This window comes from Lactuca serriola, chromosome 6, assembly GCF_051521515.1.
Source record: "Lactuca serriola cultivar US96UC23 chromosome 6, Lser_US96UC23_V15, whole genome shotgun sequence".
Taxonomy (NCBI): domain Eukaryota; kingdom Viridiplantae; phylum Streptophyta; class Magnoliopsida; order Asterales; family Asteraceae; genus Lactuca; species Lactuca serriola.
In genome coordinates, this window is record NC_136413.1 from 153,018,559 (window position 1) to 153,042,757 (window position 24,199).

At 31.5% G+C, this 24,199-nt stretch overlaps 3 protein-coding genes and 1 pseudogene across 6 annotated transcripts; all 4 read left to right on the forward strand.

Moving 5' to 3' along the window:
* The first annotated feature begins 1,281 nt into the window (after nt 1-1,281).
* LOC145057109 (putative sodium/metabolite cotransporter BASS5, chloroplastic) lies at nt 1,282-7,529 on the forward strand (annotated as a pseudogene). The gene is made up of 8 exons (XR_013685968.1): nt 1,282-1,417; nt 1,514-1,585; nt 1,674-1,783; nt 2,122-2,240; nt 2,609-2,802; nt 2,904-3,156; nt 3,668-3,923; nt 7,162-7,529. The product of XR_013685968.1 is annotated as a putative sodium/metabolite cotransporter BASS5, chloroplastic (transcript).
* Nucleotides 7,346-11,542, forward strand: LOC145057108 (putative sodium/metabolite cotransporter BASS5, chloroplastic). 3 transcript variants are annotated; one of them, XM_079004882.1, is made up of 9 exons: nt 7,346-7,530; nt 7,622-7,669; nt 7,798-7,898; nt 8,752-8,879; nt 9,091-9,284; nt 9,375-9,627; nt 10,376-10,629; nt 10,863-10,945; nt 11,266-11,542. In XM_079004882.1, the coding sequence occupies exons 1-9, from the start codon at nt 7,422-7,424 to the stop codon at nt 11,329-11,331; spliced, it is 1,236 nt and encodes a 411-aa protein (XP_078861008.1). In that variant the 5' UTR covers nt 7,346-7,421; the 3' UTR covers nt 11,332-11,542. The 3 variants fall into 3 exon arrangements, with proteins under 3 accessions (XP_078861008.1, XP_078861009.1, XP_078861010.1); XM_079004883.1 differs by lacking the exon at nt 8,752-8,879 and having other exon boundaries at nt 7,439-7,530; XM_079004884.1 differs by lacking the exon at nt 8,752-8,879 and having other exon boundaries at nt 7,468-7,530; nt 7,811-7,898.
* Nucleotides 11,543-14,418: 2,876 nt separating this feature from the next.
* LOC145060273 (putative sodium/metabolite cotransporter BASS6, chloroplastic) lies at nt 14,419-15,845 on the forward strand. Its single transcript, XM_079007967.1, has 5 exons — nt 14,419-14,536; nt 14,625-14,646; nt 14,823-15,076; nt 15,310-15,392; nt 15,780-15,845. The coding sequence occupies exons 1-5, from the start codon at nt 14,419-14,421 to the stop codon at nt 15,843-15,845; spliced, it is 543 nt and encodes a 180-aa protein (XP_078864093.1).
* A 5,402-nt stretch (nt 15,846-21,247) lies between these two features.
* On the forward strand, nt 21,248-22,831 carry LOC145058802 (putative sodium/metabolite cotransporter BASS6, chloroplastic). Its single transcript, XM_079006695.1, has 6 exons — nt 21,248-21,371; nt 21,506-21,699; nt 21,800-22,052; nt 22,123-22,376; nt 22,459-22,541; nt 22,688-22,831. The coding sequence occupies exons 2-6, from the start codon at nt 21,534-21,536 to the stop codon at nt 22,751-22,753; spliced, it is 822 nt and encodes a 273-aa protein (XP_078862821.1). The 5' UTR covers nt 21,248-21,371; nt 21,506-21,533; the 3' UTR covers nt 22,754-22,831.
* The last annotated feature ends 1,368 nt before the right edge of the window (nt 22,832-24,199 follow it).

A 24,199-nucleotide genomic window follows, 5' to 3' on the forward strand; every position in this document is an offset into this window, starting at 1 on the left:
ATTCATATATGAATATACCAACTATTATTCATAAATGAATATACGATCTAATATTCACAAGTGAATATAGTATATACTATTCTCATGTGATATACCATGTAATAATATATAATATTCACATATGAAAATATCATCTAATATTCATAAGTGAATATACCATTTAACATTCACAAGTGAATATACTATGTAATATTCATAAGTGAATGCATCGTCTAATATTTAAATATGAATATATAATGTTTAGTATATGCTATATTCATATATGAATGATACTTAAATTGTAAAAAAAAATTAATCATAGTTTTTATTCATAAGTGAATAACGAATGTACTGTAGTAAAATCTGATTCATTTTTATTCACTTATGAATAACGATAGCTGAAAATATAAAAAAATAAATTTTTTATTTTATTTTAAAACTATATCAATATGAATGTCTATTTGTAGAGAATAAAAAATCATGAATTTTGGTATATTTAAAATCATTTTTCGATAAAAATATATAATAATAATATAATAATAATAATAACAATATGTAAGAAATAAAATATTTTCATCAATTATCTTCTAACATAATGCAAATCATGATGTTAGAAAGACAAACCTGTATTATAAATATCTTTCAAACTATCTCTATTGACACAAAATGTATAAACCCAACAAGGGTTATATACTTATATTTGTGGACACATATACACCATGGTTTGTACCATTTGCCATGATATATCGACTTTGGAGAATTTAATATCTCCCTCAACCTTTCAATGCAAACAATGAAAAACTCATTCGATAAACTCAATTTTGTGAGGATAAATTTTTTTTACAATTGCTTCCAAACTAACCTTAAATAAGAGCATCTATAATATTAGAAGAATGATTATTTAAAAGGTCACTTTAACCCTTATTTTTTTTTTTTTGACTTTTTCTTTTTCTTTTAGCCTTTGTCACATTTGATCGTTCTATTTAGTAATATTTATTTTATACCCTAATTATATTAGATATTAGCTTTTTTAGGCTTTCAGTTTAGTTAATTAATTGATGTAATAAACAAAATAAAAATTAATATACTGTATGAAAAAATTATATATAATTTAAAAACAATTATCAAAAAATTTAAAGTTAAAAGATATCAAATATTATAAAACATTCTAGTCAGTTTCACACGATGAAAGTCATATTTGGGAGACAAAAGTCAGTTTGCCGGTGGACCCACCTTTTTCTTTCAAGTACACTTTTAAGTTTTTAATTTGCCCATTTAAACCTTATGCCATTTTGACCATTTCAGACTTAGGAAAGAAAATCTAGTTGATTGTGATTCACGACAATGATTCTCAGGAGCAGTGTCGCTCAGCTTCATCATCATCATCATCACCAATCTAGTCAACCATCTCGTGTTCTTCCGCGAAAATCTTCTTCAGGTAACCTAACGCTTTCACTGTTTAATTTATCCAGATTCTGTTATTACTTTATGTGGATTTTGATATCCGAATGCTTTTGAACTTGTTAATTCGCAGAAAACAATCGCATCAAGCTCCCAATCTCTCCACACACCCTCTCTTTATCTTACTCTGATTTTCATTTGAAACGTAATCATTCCGATTCCTATGCTTCTGCGTGTTCTAGTTCATTTAGCAATTGGGTTTTGATGATAAGATTGTTGTTGATGATATGTAGGTTGGGATTCCAGATTAGTGGTTCATAGGCGTGTATCTGGAGAGTTTTCTGATGGGATTATCGATCAGGATGAACATGAACCTCCAAATTATGCACAAATTTCACCTCAGGTACTAACTTGTTAATTAGTTGTTACTCCATTTTCAAATTTCACTGAATTTGAGTAATATTCAGCGTATAAAATTTGGTGAGTGATTACCCAAATAGTTCTTTAGGACATGTATATTGTCACATCCAAAGTTCATGTCTTAATTTGGTGATTGCTGATTACATTTTATCGAGTGAATTTCTGATAATCTACAACCTAATAAAACTATATATAAAGCGAGAAAAATAGTGAGAATACATGATATGATGTATTCTTGTTATTTGCTATTCTTCTTTCATTTCTTTTAATAAATGTGTTTTTTCATGCTAATTTCATTGACATCAATATATGCTTTGGCAGAGACTTGAACACAAGACATCTTTTGTGGAAATTCCAAAGACAACCAACTCTTTATTGCCTCAAGTAGTTCTTGCTAGCACAATATTGGTTCTTATCTTTCCACCATCTTTCAATAGCAGGTTAAATAATAGTACTTCCTTATGTTCCAACTAATATATTAGTCCTTTTAGGCTCCATTTTTTACATAGGACATGATCATGTAAAAAAGACATGAATACCTTATTCATCAATATCGTTAAAAATAATCCTAGAAAGCTTGTCTGGTCCCACCCAGTTTGGTCATGTCATGTGCAACAAATGCAGCCTTATGGTTATAAAAAATAATCTTAGAAAGCTTGTATGGCCCCATCCAATTTGATCATGTCATGTGTAACAAAATGCAGTCTTATGGTTGTGACAGTATGAACTAAGCTCTTATTATAGTTGATTAGACATTTTCTGGTTTTAAAATTATGTTTTTTGTTTTAACAAAAAAAATAAATTTCAGGTATTATGCCCCGGCTTTATGTTTCTTGATGTTTGCCGTCGGGATTTATTCAAATGAAAAAGATTTTGTTGAAGCTTTCAATAGACCACAAGCTTTTTTCGCACGTTATCTTGCCCAATTTGTTCAAAAACCATTCATTGGTTATCTTTTTGGAACATTATTCATGACAATCTGTGGCTTTCCAACTTCCTTAGGTAAGTGTCGCTGTCTTTCTTTTTCTTTTTCTTTTTTAGTTTGTTTATTATTGTAATTATGCGGTTACTTTGTTTATTTTATTTTTTTAAAACCCATTTAGGTGCTGGGATTATGCTAACTACTTGCGTTAGTGGGGCCCAACTCTCGAATTACGCCACTTTTCTAATGGACCCCACAATGGCTCCACTAAGCATTGTTGCCACCTCATTATCTACTGCTATTTCTATTTCTGTGACCCCACTTTTATCACTTTTACTGATCGGAGAGAAATCGCCTGTTGATCTCAAACAAATGGTTTCCAATATTTTGAAGATTGTAATTTCACCTCTTGCTGTTGGCTTGCTTCTTAACCGGTAAGGAGACAAATTAATTTAGTGAAGGGGTATTTTAGGTATTTACTTAATAGAGTAAATTACACGAGTGGTCCCTACGGTTTGGTTTGGGATAATTTGCGCGTTTGGTCTCTAACTTATTTTTTTAACTCGGAAAGTCCCTACTGTTTGTTTTTGTTACACATTTGGTCCCTGTTTTTTGTTTTTGTTACACATTTGGTCCATGTTGTTTGTTTTTGTCACGCGTTTGGTCCCTGTCTTACCTAAAAAGACTATTATTTAAATAGAAAAAAATGGTGGGGTAGGTAAGGTAAGATGAGGGGGGTGTGTTTATTTAAATAAATTAAAAAATCAAGGGCAAAATAGTCTTTTTAGGTAAAACAAGGACCAAACGCATAACAAAAACAAACAGTATGGACCTTCCGAGTTAAAAAAATAAATTAGGGACCAAACATGCAAATTACCCTAAACCATATGGACCATTCGTGAAATTTACTCTACTATAGTTTATTTGATTTTTTTTAATGTACAGGTTTTTGCCAAGAATGTGTAGCAACATTCGACCTTTTTTACCTCCTTTATCGATTCTAGTGAGTTCAATATGTATGGTGGCTCCTATTGCTGCTAACATAAACTCTGTTTCATCTACTTTTTTGATAAAAGTTTTTGTGCTTGTTACTGGGCTTCATATCTCAGCATTTGTCCTCTCAAATGCATTTTTAATCGCATTGTTTTCCACAATTCACTTGATGTCAAACTACTTCAGAGACAACTTTCTTACAAAACAGGTTATTTATCCATTTCTTCTAAATTCATCAATCTTACATTTGTTACCCATAATAGCAATGTACTTACTAACTTACATTTTTTTATTTACCATAATACAACATGCTTACATTTCTTTACACATAATCACAACATACTTAGAATTCCTTATTTATAACAACGATGTACTTGTAGTTCTTTACAGATAATAGGAATGTGTAACAAATAAAATACATTGCTTATATTGGTAGCAAAATTTAGTTACATTGCTATTATGGGTAACTAATTCAATATATTGCTATTATCAGTAGATTTAAATGTAAGTACATTTCTATATTGGGTAAAAATTATCTAAGGTTGTTACAAGGGTAATAAACTATAAGTACATTGCTATTATAGTTATATAAAAAAAAGGACAAAATTACATAAGTCATAGGTTATTGTTTTTTTTTTGTTGTTGTAATGGACAATTTGTTGTTTTTCTTTGTTGCAAGGCATGAACCAAGGGGTATTTAACAAAGTGTAGGAGGAAACTTAGTTAACTCTACACGTTTAAGGTGGTGGTGGTGGAGGGAAAGGGAAGAAGGGGGTGGAGCTAGGCTTGACAATCGTGTCGTGTTCAAGTTGGCGTGTCGCGGGTTGACGGGTTGGTGGGTCAAAATATGTCAACCCAAACACGACCCATTTAAATATACAGGTCACGGGTTAGCGGGTTTGGAACATAAACCCATATATGACCCGCCAACCCATTTATTTATACGGGTTTACAGGTTGGTGGGTCAGAATTTTAGACATTTAAGTCTTAAACATCCAAATGAAAATTAAAAACATTCATAGAAATATGTTACAGACTTAGCCTTATAGGTCACGACTTACGATCTTAGACCATCCACCACGAGTCAAAATGTCAAAACAGTCAAATGGTCTATGAATCAATGGTATATATTATATAATACTTATTAAATATTAATACTTGATACATAAATACATTGAAAAATAAAATAATTTTTTTTAATAAGAATATAAACGGGTTGACCCGCCAACCCATATATGACCCGTTTAATAAACGGGTTGGCGGGTTGAAAAACTCAACCCAAACCCATTTATTTTGTGTCGTGTCGAGAATTGCCAGCCTTAGGTGGAGCCCTTGTAATTTAATACTAATATAAATTTTAATTAAAAAAAATATATTGCAAATTTGGTTCATGTGGTTTGTTTTTGCTGATTTCTTTGGTTACAAGTGACTTTCAAAATTTTGGATATGGTTCTTTTGATCTACTTTTATTGTGGATTTGGTCTCTGTCAAACTTGAAAATCCTAATTAACAGGTAAATTCAAAATTTTGGATCCACAATACTAAAAAGAGTTGAAAAGTCAAATTAGGCCAAAAATAATAGTTTATTTGACAACAATAATAATAACATTTTATTTTAAACCAATAAGAAAATCAGAAAATAGTAGAATCACTTTTAGGAAAATTAAGCGAACTCATGATCATTTGTCAAGGACATGTGGTGTGGGCATGTGAAGGCTTGTTTTACTTTTTGGTTAAAGAGTACAAACTAAAATCATTTCTAGAAAATATATAAATATTAATTAACATACATTTAATACCAACCGTTTTACTTGAAATAAAAATAACATTTATGATATTTTAAAACAACGTTTTTATCATTTAACGAAAGTTTTTATATCAACTTTAACTTTTATAAATGTTTATTATTTTTTTGTAAAACAATACTCCATATATAACAAGATTTGGGTTGAATGTTTGTTATAAAAAAGAACAAGATTGATATTAAGACTAGGGGGAGTGGTGACACTTTTAACACCATGCTAAAACATGCCACATCATACATTTTATTTGCCACCTAAGCTTTTCTTAAAAAACACAAAAACTTGGATTATAAAAAAAAAAAACAAAAAATAAATAAATGGAGAAGAATCAATGAGAACCATTTGTTTTTAGAAAAAAATAAAAATAAAAAACAAATACAAAAGGAACGGACCAATAACAACTTTCATTTTTCTATTGCTCCCTCTCTCTCTTCACGCTAAGCAAATAGCGAGTTTTTCTTGACACCTCCTTTAGCACATGCTAGGGGGTGGTGTTTGCATTGTGCTAGCGATGCTAGCAAGGGTCTTGGCGACCCCCACTCCCATTAGCCTAAGTGTAACTCAAGCACAAAATGTACCAACAAAAAGACTATAGGCAAATACATGGAATCAATTTTAATGAAGTCTTTTCACCCGTTATAAAGCACAAGGGATAATGACTTGAAAGAGTAACAAACTTTCGACTTTGTTCACATTTAGTCACTAAACTTTTTTTCGTTATTTATTTGCCACTGAACTATTGAAACTGTTCACATTTTACCCTTATGACCGGTAACAACTGGTAATAAGGGTAAAATGTGAACAGTTTTAATAGTTCAATGACAAATAGATAACGAAAAAAAGTTTAGTGACTAAATGTGAACGGAGTCGAAAGTTCGTTACCCTTTCAAGTCATTATCCAAAGCACAACTCTCTTTGTAGCTAACTAAGTATAGTTGTTATGCATGATTTTGAGCTTTGACAACTAGAAATCAAAACTGCGTTCTTACACCGGGAGTTAGAAGAAAAATTTTGTATGGATCAACCTAAAGGGTTTATCGTTCATGGGAAAGAAGATACTGTACAAGAGATTTGACACACAATACATAGAGAAACTGAAAAGGAGCATGGGTAGTGAATTTGAGATGAAAGACTTCATGCAATAATGGCATGAAAATTTATAGCGATGGATCATGTGGAAAATTATATCCAAGTCAAAATGGGTATATCAATAAATTCATACATTGATTTCATATAAATGATATCGAGCTAGTGAGTACACACCATTAAGGCATTAACTACACGCTTCAAATTATTATTGTTGTATATGTCTCTAATTAGAGGGGACGAAATGAACACTTGGTTAAAGATTGAAATGAGTTAAGGTAAAAACAAGTTTGATAATGGGTTGAGTTGACATCAAATATTATTTTTTTTCTAGATATTTTTAATAGGAGTTTATTTATAACATATTACTATTCGTTCCATCATTCAATACTATTAGAATGTGTTTTATATATAAATAATTTATTTATCTATTGTGCTATTATTTTTTCTCATCTAATCTTAATAACATTTTCATTATATCCCAATTATGAATTTTCTTTTTTAACAATCACACACACAAAATCTACTCTTAAATTTACTTGATTTTGTCCTCAACAGAGCTTGAATCCTCAACATTTGGGTGAAAGGAGTCTATCTGCCAACTCCTCGTCCATGTGGTAATTTATGATTTTGTATATGTAAAATTTATTATTTAAAAAAAAAATTATAAGCTATTAGACACATTTTAAACGAATTTTGAGTTTTTGTTTTTTTGTACTTCAAATTCCCCCATATATACTGTATACATGGGTGGAGTTGACCATTTTAGACAAAGAAAGAAAACCCAACTGAAAACGTTTTAGGCTCAAGGATTCCTGATGATTCTCAGAAGCAGTGTCGCTCAGCTTCATCATCATCATCATCAACAACAACAACAACAACGGTATAATCAATTATCTTGCGCTATTCCGCGAAAATCTTCTTCAGGTAACCTAATGATTCGGTGTTTTATCCAGATTTTGTAGTTACTTTTTGTGGATTTTGATATCTGAATACTTCTGAACTTGTTAATTCGCAGAAAACAGTCGCATCGCGTTCCCAATCTCTCCACACACCCTCTCTTTGTGTACGTGCTTCTTCTTACTCTGCCTTTTTACTTGAATCGTGGTTACATTCCGATTCCTATGTTTTTGCGTGTTCTACTTCAGATAGCGATTAGATTTTGATCATAAGATTGTTGTTAATGAGATTTAGGTTGGGGTTCCAGATTAATAGTTCATAGGCGTGCATCGGGAGAGTTTCCTGATAGGATTGATCAGGATGAACCTCCAACTTATGCACCGATTTCACCTCAGGTATTAAGTTTACTCCCTTTTGCCTTTGATTAAATTCAAGTAACATTTCCGATGAATTTAAAGAAGACATCGCTGTAAATTTGTGTGCCAAACATCTAATCTATGACCTAAGACATTCCCAGTTATTCCTTCTTCAAAAGCACATCCAAACACTCCTCTATGGGTGATTTCCCTAAAAAAATGATTGTTTCAACAGTAAATAACTTAATTAAAACAAATCATAGCATGTTATCATCATATTTATCTTGCAAATTATGAAAATTCAACATATAAAATTGGGTCAATGGTCAATAGTTCATTAAGAAATGTATTGCCACATACAAAGCTCATGTCTCAATTGGATGATTTCTAATCAAATGTTATCCAATAAACTTGTGATAATTTACAACATCATAAAACTATAAAGCAAGAAAAATAGTGAGAAATACATGAGATAATGTATTCTTGTTATTTGCTATTTTCTATTGAAACAATCAAATATTTTCTATCTTAAGCTTTAATGCAGGTGGTTTTTCTAACCTTTTGTTATTATTCTAGCCCAATCTCCTAAATAATGAAAAAATGTCATGCAATTCCTAAAAACAAGGTATACATTGAATAAGAAAATCATGGGATTGATGTTTTTAACTAAAAGCCACTCTCTAGTAGTATTTTCTACTCCAACAATATATAAAAAATTAAATTCGTGTAATGATATTTCACATCAAAAACTCATGTAACAACCTTTCTTCAATTCTTATGTGCGAAGGAATCTTTCTTTTTCATTTCTTTTTGTACTCATGGACATAAAAACCTTCAATACATGTTTTTTTTTTCATGGTATTATCATTAACATCAATACATGTATTAACAGATTCTTGAACACAACACAAGTTTTGTGGATGTATTAAAGAAAGCCAACTCTATATTGCCTCAAGTAGTTCTTGCTAGTACAATATTGGCTCTTGTCTATCCACCTTCTTTCACATGGTTTACTAGCAGGTTAAATAATACTCCCAATTTTCCATTTGTTACACACTACATGACATGACTTTGACTATGAAAAGACATGAATACCCTTCTCATCCTCATAATCGAAAAGAACCCTAGAAACCAAAAAAGGTTATCGTTTTCTTAAAGAGTTTTTTTTTTTTTTTTTTTTTTTTTTTTTTTTTTTTTTTTTTTTTTTTTTTCTTTTTTAAACAAATTTCAGGTATTATGCCCCAGCTTTAGGTTTCTTGATGTTTGCAGTTGGACTTAACTCAAGTGAAAAAGATTTTATTGAAGCATTCAACAGACCAAAAGCTATCTTTGCAGGGTATATTGGTCAATTTGTCCTAAAACCATTCCTTGGTTATCTTTTTGGCACAATGGCCATGACAATGTTTGGCCTTCCAACTTCCTTAGGTAAATTAAAAGTTAAAACCCCACATTTTCTTTATTATTCTTATTTTTGTGGCTAAATTAAAAAAATAATTTTGATTTTGAACCATTTAGGTGTTGGGATTATGCTAACTTCTTGTGTTAGTGGGGCCCAGCTTTCGAATTATGCCACTTTTCTAACGGACCCCATGATGGCTCCACTAAGCATTGTTATGACCTCATTATCCACTGCAACTGCTGTTTTTGTCACCCCACTTTTATCACTTTTGCTCATTGGAAAGAGATTGCCTGTTGATGTCAAAGGAATGGTTTCCAATATTTTGCAAATTGTTGTTTCACCCGTTGCTGCAGGTTTGCTTCTTAACAGGTAAAGGACATAAATTCATATGAATCCATTATTTTTTTTTTTTACAAAAATGGGTTTAAATTTATGATTTCCTTTTTCATATTAAATTTAGTTCATGAGTAGTAAATATTAAGATCCCGTCTGTTACCATAATGGATTGTACTGTGTGGTGTGACACTGACACTGAAACTGACACTGACACTGACACTGACACTGACACTGACACTGACACTGACACTGAAGCCAATGGGAAAAAAACTGCAATTTTTGTTCCACCCAAAAAGGTAAAACAAGAAGGGGCAAGGATCCGCTATCGATATCTCATATGTGAAAAAGACGTAAATGCCCTTTTCATCCACATCACCAAAAACATCCCTAGAAAGCTTGTCTAATCCCATCCAGTGTAACAAACGCAGCCTACGGCTGCGTTTGTTACATGGGGCTGGACTGGATGGGACTGAACAAGCTTTCTAGGGATGTTTTTGATGATGTGGATGAAAAGGGCATTTACGTCTTTTTCACATAAGAGATATCGATAGCGGATCCTTGCCCCTTCTTGTTTTACCTTTTTGGGTGAAACAAAAATTGTAGTTTTTTCCCATTTAGCTTCCGTGTCAGTGTCAGTCTCAGTCCAATTCACACCAAACACAGTACAACCTGTCATGTCATGTCCTTTCATGGGACTAAAAGTGAAACTCAGTTTCTTTTTCTGGAATCTTTAAAAGTATCTTAATTTTTTTTATCACTTACGGATGTTATACATGTACAGGTTTTTGCCAAAAATTTCTAGTGCCATTCGACCTTTTTTGCCCCCTTTATCAGTTGTAGTGACATCACTGTGTGTTGGAGCTCCTCTTGCTATTAACATAAACTCTGTTTTATCGGCTTTTGGGATATCAGTTTTGTTGGTTGTTATTGCACTTCATTTATCAGCATTTGTCCTTGGATACACATTTACTGGCATTGCTTTCCACAATTCACCAGATGTCAAACCACTTCAAAGAACTCTATCTTATGAAACAGGTTATTTATATCTAGTAAATAGTAATCATCTTTTGTCTAATAAAAGTTGCAATGTTTACTTTTTGACACACTACTTCACATGAATGATGGTTTATTTATTTTCAAGAGAGAATCAAACACAACATTTGAAAAGCTACTTTAATCAGATCACTCCAAAAATAAATATTGCAATTTTTATGGGACACAAAAGTACTCCTTGAAAAAATAATAAAAAAATATTTTGTTTTAAACAGGTATGCAAAGTAGTCTATTGGCCCTTGCACTAGCAAATAAATTCTTTCAAGATCCACTCGTGGGAGTGCCTCCAGCAATATCCGTAAGTTCATTTCTAGTTTTTATATATTTTTCACATATCTTAATGCTAATTTTTTTTTATATCATTTAACACTGTTAGATGTATGATTTAACCTTAATCATAAAACTTATTATTTACCAAACTAAGATTTTAAAATTAGTAAAAGCTTCTTAAAGCCCAAGCAAGATTATAATAAAAAAAATAATTTCTTATTACTTTCTCATAATAAAATTATAATTTAATTAAATTCATGAAGTTATAAAAGAAGATTTATCATAAAAGAATATGTATTAAAAATTGGGTTATGTTATAATTTTTAGCATTTCTTGGTGTTTGTGTAGGTTGTAATTATGTCACTAATGGGGTTCTCTCTTGTGATGATTTGGGGTAAGAAGAAGAAGGTGTAATCTTTATGAGTTTAACTCATATAAATTCTTTAAGTTTTGTTTGGTCGGATGGAATTAATGACCAAAGGAATGGAATAGAAGGAATGGAATGGAAAGAGTCAGTGGATTCCATGATCATTTTAGTTGATTGTAGGAATGGAATGAATTTTCACATGAATGGTGATTGGTGATTTCAATCTATTTGACAATAAACAAAGCTTTTGTTTTTCTATATTTCATTTCATTAGTGTCCTGATCTGATTCCATCGTACCAAACACTACCTTAATCTTGACATCTGACATTGCCAACTTTTTTATAATTGAAGATTTTTAGTGGGCTTCAAAGAATTATATTTATGAAAATTGGGCAATTTTATATTGGTTGTGTTTTTGTCCAAAAATTGGAATTCAATTCTCGTCAATTCTTGTGTTTGTTTGTAAGAGCATCCATAATGCATGGTTTAATGAAATAGTTGAACGAGGTGACATGTCTAATTGGCATTCAATGGATCATGGATTAAACTCTATCATTATAGAATGTCATGTTGGCATTCAATGGATATGAAATTCAGTGGTAAAAAATAAAACTTTTTTAATTCTTAAATATATGTTCATTGAACTTTGTGAAGTTTAAAATACCTTTCAACAATCCTTCCTAAAACTCACGGAATTCAATTCAAGCCTTAATTTTTTATTGAACGACTAAATATATAAAAACTAGCAAAAAGTTTGAAAAAAATTATAGTAATTACAAAAGGATAGCTAATAATGGTATTTTGTCCAACAACCAATCTGAGATAACATGTATGCCGCCACCTCACACCAAGAAAAGAGATGAATGATCACCTCTTGGCCCAAACTCACCTCCATTACAATGCAAAGAATTAATAAATTTGATCCATAGAGTTAGGAGTGAGCATAGTGCGGTTCGGTGCGGTTTTTGGTCAAAACCGAACCAAAAACCGCAACTTCGGTTTTTTGAAATTTAGAAACCGCACCGTTTGGTTTTATGTGGTTCGGTTTTTGCGGTTTTTTATTGCAGTTTTTTGCGGTTCGGTTTTTTTTGCGGTTTTTATTAGTTTTTTTTTTTTTTTTTTTTTTTCGTTTTGTCTTTTTACAAAAACTCAAGTAACTCAACGAGCTATTTTGACTCAGATGAGGAGTGCTAATCTTTTATTGGATATAAACCGATACCACCACCTCTTGGTTCGAAATCAAATTACATAATCACTCATTCAACATGTTTCTAATGCTTTAATATAATACGAATTTAATATAATATTTTTTTCACAAGTACATAGGATAATATCAATTAATGTATTCTTAAAAATGATACTATATCACCAGTACTATTTATATTTAAATGTTACAAAAAATGTCATAAACATTATTTGCTATTGTAAATACCACTGAATGTATGCTTAAAAATATAAAGTCATTCTCCGATAGATAAGATAGATATTTACATTTATAGAAATTTTAATTGTCATAAGTTCTTGGTTCTTATAAATATCAACACTTATATATATATATATATATATATATATATATATATATATATATATATATATATATATATATATATATATGCGGTGCGGTTCGGTTTTTTGTGGTTTTTGCGAGACTAGAAACCGCACCGCACCGAGTATTTTCGGTTTTTGCAAAACTAAAAACCACACCATCGGTTTTCATTTCGGTTTCGGTTTATGCGGTTTTTTCAGTTTTTTTGGTTTGCGGTTCGGTTTTTGCTCACCCCTACATAGAGTTACAATCATCAAGAAATTTCAATCTCCATTTTTGTAATGACGTGTGATTGAAAGCAAGAAGACATCGAATCCCCAAACCACATTTATCTTAGAAGCTAACACAACTTCCCATCTACCCAAACTCACACCGATTAATTTACAAAAAAAAAATTATATATCATTCTAATATATTAGGTAAACCTTTTTTAATTTACACAAATTTCTTATTTTGACAATCCTTTCGCCTCTAAATTTGTAACAATTTTCTTACTTACCATCCAAACATATTTATTTTATCTTATCTATCGATGTGGTATATTAATTAACTGTAACATCCCTTAAATGCACGTATCAGAATATTTTTGGACCACCCAACACAAAAAAAAAAAAAAACTTTCTAGGGGTCACACATCGTGAAATTGGTCTCCCATGGGCACACTAAAATAGTTAAATGCAAAGTTCTTATGAGATATGCTGACTTCACGACTTTAAAACAATTTTTTTGATAGAGAATGTATCCACACCGTTTATAAAAATGTTTAATTATCATTCCCAGTCTATGTAGCATCACATGCAAGTAGTCATCCATATTCACCCCCCTTTACGTGGTTTGACGTTCCCACCAAAGACATCGATCTGTACCCTAGCTTTGATACCATTTGTAACATCCCCTAATGGCACATATTATAATATTATCTGCTTTAGGTCACTCGACACGGAAGCTTCTCAGGGGTCACCCATCCTGAAATTCCTCTCGCATGGGTACACTTAACTACAACATTCTTATGAGACCATATGCCCTCATGACTATAAAAAAATAACGTGTGAGGGAAGGTATCCACATCCTTACAATGAATTTTTAGTTTTCCTTCCCAGTTGATGTGAGATCAAGTGTAGGTAGCCACCAAGGTGGGTGGCTACTTGCACCTCCTACATCATTTGTGAAAGAGAAATAACAATTCCTTATAATAGGTGTGGATGCCTTCCCCGTCACAATGCATTTTAAAGGTGTGAGGACAATAGATCCCTTGAGAACTCTATAGTTAAGCGTTCCCAAGGGAGAGCAATTTCAGGGTGGGTGACCCACTAATAAGCTTTCGTGTCGGATGGACCAAAGAGGATAATATTATGGTACACACGTCTTTAGGGAGTTATAAATGATATACGAGCTAGGACATGTGTTGATGTGTTCGACTGGGAAGTTGAACCCTATACATGGAACTTGAACCCTGTACAGGGGGTGAAGGTGGGTGGCTACATGTACCTAATCCCATATCGGTTGATCCTACATCAGCTGGAAAGGAAAACCAAACATTCCTTATAAGGATTTAAATACCTTCGCTGTCATAATGCGTTTTAAACTATGAGGACAACTTCTGGTGTAACAAACACAGCCTACGGCTACGTTTGTTACATTGGGCTGGATTGGATGGGACTGGACAAGCTTTCTAGGGATATTTTTGATGATGTGGATGAAAAAGGCATTTACGTCTTTTGCACATACGAGATATCGATAGCAGATCCTTGTCCCTTCTTGTTTTACCTTTTTGGGTGGAACAAAAATTGCAGTTTTTATCCCATTGGCTTCCGTGTCAGTGTCAGAGCCCCAGTCCAATTCACACTAAACACAGTACAACCTGTCATGTCCTGTCCTTTCATGGGACTAAAAGTGAAACTCAGTTTCTTTTTCTTTTTCTGGAATCATTAAAATTATCTTGATTTTTTTTATCACTTACAGATGTTATATATTTTTTTTAACATGTACAGATTTTTGCCAAAAATTTCTAGTGCCATTCGACCCTTTTTGCCCCCTTTATCAGTTGTAGTGACATCACTGTGTGTTGGAGCTCCTCTTGCTATTAACATAAACTCTGTTTTATCGGCTTTTGGGATATCAGTTTTGTTGGTTGTTATTGCACTTCATTTATCAGCATTTGTCCTTGGATACACATTTACTGGCATTGCTTTCCACAATTCACCAGATGTCAAACCACTTCAAAGAACTCTATCTTATGAAACAGGTTATTTATATCTAGTAAATAGTAATCATCTTTTATGTCTTATAAAAGTTGCAATGTTTACTTTTTGACACACTACTTCACACGAATGATGGTTTATTTATTTTCAAGAGAGAATCAAACACAACATTTGAAAAGCTACTTTAACCAGATTACTCCAAAAATAAATATTGCAATTTTTATGGGACAAAAGTACTCCTTGAAATAATAATAAAAAAAAAGTTTGTTTTAAATAGGTATGCAAAGTAGTCTATTGGCCCTTGCACTTGCAAATAAATTTTTTCAAGATCCACTCGTGGGAGTGCCTCCAGCAATATCCGTAAGTTCATTTCTAGTTTTTATATATTTTTCACATATTTTAATGCTAATTTTTCACATCATTTAACAAATTTTAATGCTAAATTTCCATCATCTTGTTTGTTTGGTTGGCCTATAGAATGGAATGAAAAATACAAGATATAGCTTTAACACTGTTATATGTACATTATTTAATTTTAATCAACAAACTAAGATTTTGAAATTAATGAAAGCTTATTAAAGCCCAATCAAGATTATAATAAAAAATAATTGCTAATTACTTTCACATCATAAAATTATAATTTAATTAAGTCCATGAAGTTATAAAAATGATTTTGTGTCATAAAAGAATATAAATTAAAAATTGGGTTATGTTACAATTTTTAGCATATCTTTGTTGTTTGTGCAGGTTGTAATTATGTCACTAATGGGGTTCTCTCTTGTGATGATTTGGGGTAAGAAGAAGAACGTGTAATTAAATGACAGAATGAATGGAGATTTTACTCTATTTGACAAAATAAACATCTTTTTTTTTTTCTATATATTGTTCCATTTCTGTCTTGATTCCATCATACCAAACACTACGCTAATCTCAAGAATTGTAGTTTTGATCACTGAGTTTCTTGACACCACCGACAATTTGGAATTCCGCCATGGATTGGCTCTAATACCAATTTGTTAACTCAAGGGTAACGATATCTCTTGTACACAACAAGAAAATACAAAACAAGGATATTGAAGACAAAACAAATACACACACTTACACAAAGTTGTGTTATCTTATTTTTACGTTAATGAAAAACAAACTAGATTGCCATATAAAATGGCTTACATGAACCAATAAAGCAACAAAGGAAAAACTACCCCACTAACACATGACATGAAAACTAATAGAAACTACTCACTACTAGGAAACTACTCACTACAAAGTCAACAACTAAATAGAAAATAAACATAGGGGTATAAACGTAAATTGCATGATAAACTCATACATGACTAAGCTTGCACGGTAAAGGTGTTGTAATCATAAAGTGACCAAGTTACTCTGCACACGACACGTGTGCATGAGGCATGAGGTGAATTAGGTGTTGTAATTTAACACGATGTGGGCAAACTTTATATCTTGAAAAGCCTGTTAGGAACACTACAAGTTTCATATAAATTGTTTCATCTGAATTTGACTAGAATTGGAGTTATTCAACTATGAACATGGAGGTTTAAACATTTCAACATGTTCATGTGTTTGAATAACTTCAATCAATCATATCTCTTTCAACCTTGTAGATTATTCATACAAACTCCTTTTAAGCTGATTCTTTTTGCTATTGCTTCATTTTCAAGTCTACTACAAGTTACTTTGTACCATTTTTATTTACCTTGCATCTAAGATTATCTTTAATAGCCTCAAAGTTAGCACTTTGTCACGTTTATATGAAATTACAATTTCATATTCCTTTCCCATTTTGCTCATGTAATTTCTCCATTTACACCATGTTCATGTACAACTCATATACCTTGTAAAATAGTGACATAAATCATGTCACTCACACTTATACATACACATACATCTTTTATACCATTGTCTTACAAAACAGTTATTACACATAATGTGTTTTAAACTATGAGGACAACAAATCCAATAAGAACTCTACAGCTAAGCCTGCCAAGGCATGAGCAATTTTCGGATGGGTGATCCCCCTTAATAGTTTGTGTCTGATGGTTTAAAGCGGAAAATATTATTATACATGCCATTAGAGGATGTTACATTACCTTCAGTTAATACAAGTCTAGGAGTGCCTATAAGCATGTCATACAAATTACAATACAAAAATAACAACATAAGATTACAACTTAGAAAGAAAGGAAACCACAAGTACTTCACACACCACTTTGAGAGGCTGATCCATGCGTTCAGTTCAAATCTATCTAGTGAGTTCATTTTTCAACTTCAATCAACTATAAAGAACCCCTGCTCTTTAAAAAAAAACTATAAAGAACCCCTAAAAGGTCGGACTCAAACTGTTTGTAAGCAATGTCACATCACGGCCTGAGGATTTAATATCCTCAAATGCCTAAGACGAACCAGAAAAGAGTCATTATCGCTATTATAAGCTATATATATATATATATATATATATATATATATATATATATATATATATATATATATATATAAACTAATAATAATAATAAAGATTAAGCATTGTACAACTACCCACGTTGGCCTGGTCAACACCCCCATGCTCAGAAGATTAAAATCTAACAATAATAATATAACACTTGCACTTTCAAAGTAGTTGGTATCATACTAACACGATTATGATCAAAGATAAGTAAATAGAGACATGATTTGATTATTAGGGTTTCGGATGAGAAGAAGGTTTTTAAAAACGATGAATTACTTGGATCTGTTTGAAAAATTGTGTGATCACTTTTTAAATATGACATTTCCATCTATGCATGGGTTATACGAAATCCAAATTATGAGGATAATCCTTCAAAGAAGAGTCTTGTATCAAGGCACCAATATGAGACCAACTAGGGTTTTATTGAATTTGAGTTCTTTTGATTACCAAAGATAACATTAATAAACATTAAATGTTGATTTTTTTCCCCCGTAATAAGGATGACGTTGCCCCTAAGACCGCGTAAAGGGGTGCAACCCCCCTTTGCCCCATACTTTTCTTCAAACCGAGATCAAAATCGTTTTATACAAACATACATTCTGCATCTTCTAACTTGTCTAAAAACAAGAATTGAACTTCATTGGTAATATGTAAATTAAATTCCATTATACTAATCACCAACATTTATGAGGTTTGTTTGGAAGATTCTTTAATGTTTGCAAACACTCAATTTTTGTTTATGTCCAAGTCTCAAATGGCAACAAGAGAATCACTCGGGGATGAAGTATGTCTTGATTGATAACTCTAATGACAAAATGAGATTTGTGTACATTTCGGAAGTTTGGTTCTAAAACCGAAAGACGAAGTTTGGATTGTTTTCTGTAGTTCTGTGAATTTAAGGTCTAGTGGTGGTCGAGTTTGTCATGATTTAAGTTAGATAAGGTTGTCTATTTATTCTATGTTTGGAGTATTTTATGAATACATTTTTATATAAAAAACACGTTTTTGAATTATCTAGACTTATATGACGATATCAAAATTTCAGTGACATATACGATTCAAGATTAGACTAATGTCTTCTTTGGAGCTTCTTTAGTCTTCAAGTAGTCACTTCATACTTTTTAACACAATTTTTAAGGTAAAGATAGACATTATCTTGGAGTCTTGATCTTGATCACTCGTATATTATATATATTTTTATCACTTAAATAATATATAAACGTACAAGGCATAAGTATATTATAAGTCTTCTAGAACGAAATTTAGATCAAAATTCTTACTATTAAAAATATATGTATCTTCTAGAACGAAATGACCAGTTTACATATCTATAAAATCGAACTCGATAATACTTACAAAAAATAAATATCTTGAAAAGTTTTTAAATTACATTTATTTATTTATTTTTGATTGCTGTAACGTAACTCCAATAAAGTGATGTTAATGTTAATTTACAAATTTAACAACTCATACACCACTTTCTTGAAACTACAAAAATACTTGATATCAGATATTATAAAATTGTTATCATTATATACGACTAAAAAGTATTTTATAACTCACATTTCATTAAATATTATAAAACGGGTATCATTATTTCCCTAATAAATATATTGGTGGTGTAAAAACCATACACTCATGAAGTTGACGTTAATTTGGAACCAAAACATGCAAAGAAGTCAGTCATATAGACATTACTAAATTAAACTATTATATAGATATAAAATCGTTTATAATACGGAGTATATGAAGTTTATATATCTGTGAATTTGAAATTCAGAAACCATTATTCAATTTCTTTCCTATTAAATTAATGAAAAACATACAATAGTATGAGTATTAATACATAGAAAAAAAATATTATTTTTTGTAAAATTTATTTTATTTTGTGTTATATTATTTATTTAAATCAAAATGCTATAAGAAATGGTATGTGTTATATTATTTATTTTGAAAATACGTTTTGATGTTGGGTTGGAGATAACGAGAGTTTGATATGTATATTTAAAAAGGGGCGATATGAATAAAATGGTATTTTTATGGTTTAATCGTTACATTTTATTTTGGTCCATAAAAATTATTTTTTAAAATAGTTTCTACCACGGACAATCATTATGACCTTATATTTCAGGTTTAAGAAATGCTAAAACTGATATCTTTCTTATTTATTGTTATGACAGAAGTATACAATCAACAAAATTAATTGAAATAAAACAAACGAAATTCAAATATATATACTATACAAGAATCAATTTACAGAAAACATACTTGTATGATGACTACACAGAAAATATAATCACGAAATTGTACAGATTGAAGCATGCTTTGCAGTGTCCTAAGACAAAAATTTCCATGGTAGAGATCTGTCAAGAGGATACAACAATCAACCAAGATTTTCTCTTGATTCTGACGAAATTCACTACGTTCCCTTCATTGTTTGTGGAATACGAAATTATATGATGAATATGTGTGTGGTTTTCCTGAACCCGAAATCTGCTATTTGATGATCTATTTATAGATATACATTGACTATTTTTCCCTCCAAAAACTGTCAACCGAAAATAACTGTCAAGACAGTTAAAACGAATTTAACAGATTTATTTAATATAAAAATAAAAGTCAAAATCGAAATATATATATATATATATATATATATATATATATATATATATATATATATATATATATATATATATATATATAAGTCTTTCAAGACTAATTTGACTAGCTTAATCACTAAATCCAACTCAATCACTTAAATCCAAACCTTTGATCTAATTGGTAAACAACTAGTAGGAGACATTATATTTCATGAAATAAAAGTTTGTCCTAAAATGATTTTTAGTTGTCGGTTTGACATGTTATACATTATATATAAATATAACGTTAGATACATCAGAATCTATTTCAAAAAGTTAAATGACATTTTAAAAAATATATATAATATTATAAAGATAAATAAAAATCATATCAGTTTGATTAACCAGAATTAAAGTGTGAAAGTCAATGATTATATTCAAAAAATAGTAGTTTTATTGAAATAAAATAAAACATAATACTTAAACTTTTAAACCGAAAAAATTGACCAAAATATAATACCTATGATTTTTAAATATAAAAAAATATCTAAAATTTTAAAGTACCTATATATATTGAGTTGACATAAACCTTTGACCACCAACTATGAATGTGTACAGTATTAATCTTCATCACCATAACCGACCTTATGTATTTTTACCGCCAAAATGCTCATCTCTTTCCCAAAGTAAATTGCATTTTCTGCATACATGTTATGCTTATATGCTACCATTTGTTTCGTCAATCTCTAAATGATTGCTATAATTTGCAGGAAATACATGTTTAGAGTTTCCGGTTCGTCTCCGATCCATCTCCCTCTGTGGTACATTTTTCTCCATTTGATTTTGACTTCTGATTTTCTTCTACATAACATTCTTATTGTTGATTTGCGTCGAACTTTGCTTCTGTTGAAATTTAGATTGGAGTTCACGATTAGTAGTTCGTAGATCTGTTTCAAATCAGTTTGTGAATCCGATTGATCGAAATGAGTCTCAAGAGTCCGCACCAATATTACCTCAGGTAATCGATTTCTGGAACACTCGATTTTGGTTTACATGAATCCATTCGATAATCGAATAAATTATAAGTTCGTGTACACTGTTTTGGTATTTGGTATTTCGATTGTATGAAGTTTGCATATGTTAATTTTTGTGTGTATTGTCTCAGAATCATGAAAAGAAGGCGACCTCCATCATCGACACTTTGAAGAACGCCAATTCGATTTTGCCTCAAGTTGTCCTCATCAGTACAATTTTGGCTTTCATTCATCCCTCTTCTTTCACATGGTTTACTAGCAGGTTAACTGAATCTATTAACAGAATTTCCTTTCTCAATTAGTCCCTGAATGGCTGAATCCCATCTATGTAGAATTTGTCTGTATGACTGAAACAATTCGTGTGATTTCTACTCATGAATTCTAATCATATTTCAGGTATTATGCTCCATCTTTAGGTTTCTTAATGTTTGCAGTTGGACTCAACTTGAGTGAAAAGGATTTTACAGAAGCATTCAAGAGGCCAATACCTATCTTTACTGGTTACGTTTGTCAATTCGTTCTAAAGCCTCTTCTTGGTTATCTTTTTGGAACACTGGCCATAACTTTATTCAGGCTTCCAACTTCCTTAAGTAACAAACACTCTTCTCTTCTCTTTTCTTTCATTTTCTTTCCTTTTTGTGGTAAAATGGAGACTAGTTAATTAATTTTAAAAGAATATTTGTGTTACAGGTGATGGAATAATGCTAACTTCTTGTGTTAATGGTGCTCAGCTCTCTAATTATGCCACGTTTTTAACAGACCCAACAATGGCACCTCTAAGCATTGTTATGACCTCACTATCAACTGCTTCTTCTGTTTTTTTCACACCATTTTTATCTCTTCTTCTTCTTGGAAAGAGGTTGAATGTTGATGTCTGTGGAATGGTTTCCAATATTCTTCAGATTGTTGTTTCCCCTGTTGCTGCTACCTTACTTCTCAATCGGTATGGAAAAACTTTCTTCTTCTTTTTTTTTTTTCTTCATAAAGTAACAATTATTTTGTTACATTTACAGATTCTACCCAGAAATTTCTTGTGCAATTCGTCCATTTTTGCCTCCTATATCACTTTTGGTGAATTTTTTCTGTGTTGGGGCCCCACTTGCAATAAACATGCAATCAATCATGTCCCCATTTGGGATCTCCATTACATTCCTTATGATCATGTTTCATTTATCCGGATTTATCCTTGGACACTCATTTACAGGCATTTTATTCCATAATCACCCCGATGTCCAACCTCTTCAAAGAACCTTATCTTATGAAACAGGTTAATACAGAAAAAACGACTTAACAGACTGTGTTTGATACTTTTTAAACGTTATTTATTCAGATAACACTTTATGATACAGGTATGCAGAGCGGTCTGTTGGCAGTTGCATTAGCGAATAAATTTTTTCATGATCCGCTTGTGGGAATCCCGCCGGCTATATCAGTGAGTTAAAATTTAAATCTATTCGTTGATTTTTTTTTTGAGTCAAACTGAATAAAATTCAATTTCAAAATTTATTAAGTTGTTTGGATTTTTAAGATAAGCTTGGTAAAATTATAAACCATATTATTTTTGGATATTTTGTGCAGGTGGTAGTCATGTCATTAATGAGTTTTTCTCTTGTGAAGATTTGGGGTAAAAAAGAAAATATATGATTGACTTAAGTTTATAGATTTATTTTTTATATTTAATATATAATTACATGGTTTCATTAAACCATATGTTATATTAGTTCTAGGATTGCTTCGAATTTACATAAGGTCTATTCTACGCAAGTTTAGTTAAATTTTTTGAAATCCAAAATTAGTTTAAAAGAAGTGAAACTCAATCCCTTAGGTAGTAAACAAACATACGAATTTCACACATTTCATAATTCATATTAAGAACGAAATAAAATTAAAATTAATATTAAAGATTATATGAAAAGATGAATATATATCAAAGCACCAAAAGAAAGATTTTGGGCCCATGCATTAGACCCCGTCCACAAAAGGTGTATTTTCTGTTTGTGGTTGGTTTGCCAAAAGCTTGGCAATGATTTTGTAGTAACACTTTATAAGAATTAGGGGATAATCTTTTATGAACATTAGATCATTGATTTTAAGAATGAGAGATATGAATGAAGAATTGCACACTTTTGGAAAAGTCTCAATATATTAAATTTTCTTCACTGTGTTAGAATTTAGAGATATTTATAAGACAAAACTTTAAAAATGGTTCCTGTGGTTTTCAAAAATATCAAGTTTAGTCCGAAGTTCAAAAAACCTCACAGATGGTCCCTGTGGTTTCAAAACTTTTAACAAATGGTCCTTTTTGCTACCTCCGTTAGCTTTTGGCCGTTAAGTAAAGGGTATTTCCGTCATTTCACAAAAGAGGGACCATTTATGAAGTTTTTTGTTATTTAAAAAAATATAATTATTTAATAAAGGGTCCCACCCTCTCTCTCTCTCTCTCTCTCTCTCTCTCTCTCTCTCTCTCAAAAGAACCCATCTTGAATTGGATCTTCACTTCGTCGATGAACTGAAATGCAAAAAGGAGATGGTGCGTCTTCTTCGTCTAATCGGGGAAGAACACGAATGGAAGCAATAAAAAATCGAGGGTACTAGTGAGGTTCAAGCAGATCACAAGGTGAGACTGAGAAAGGGACCTCGGTCTTCATCTTCATCTTCATTAGATCGAGAAGGCATTAGACGATCGAAGGCAGTCAAAATGGTGGTCATGTGGCTGGCGATCGTGAGAAAGGGGAGAGGGGCGTCGGCTGTACAAGTATGCTCTGACGGTTTCCTTCTTTCATTTTGCCTCATCATCAGCCGTAACCCGACAGAAGGGAGACAGTAGCAGCATCTGTCGTTCAAGGGAATGAGGGGGTGTTCGAGGCTGCTTTTGGTCGTCTAAGGGAGAGTTGCCGGTGCTTTTCTCGTGACAGTTTCTCAGCAATTTAAGCCTTGCTAGGAGACTGTTTTGGGTGTCGATGGTACTTGAAAATACAACAAGCAGGTGGTGGGTGTTGAATTAACGAAGCAAGGATGGAGATGGGACTGGAACAATCGAGAATCGAAGATGGAGAGGCCGACATCTCGTTTTTCCATCTTTCCTGAGCT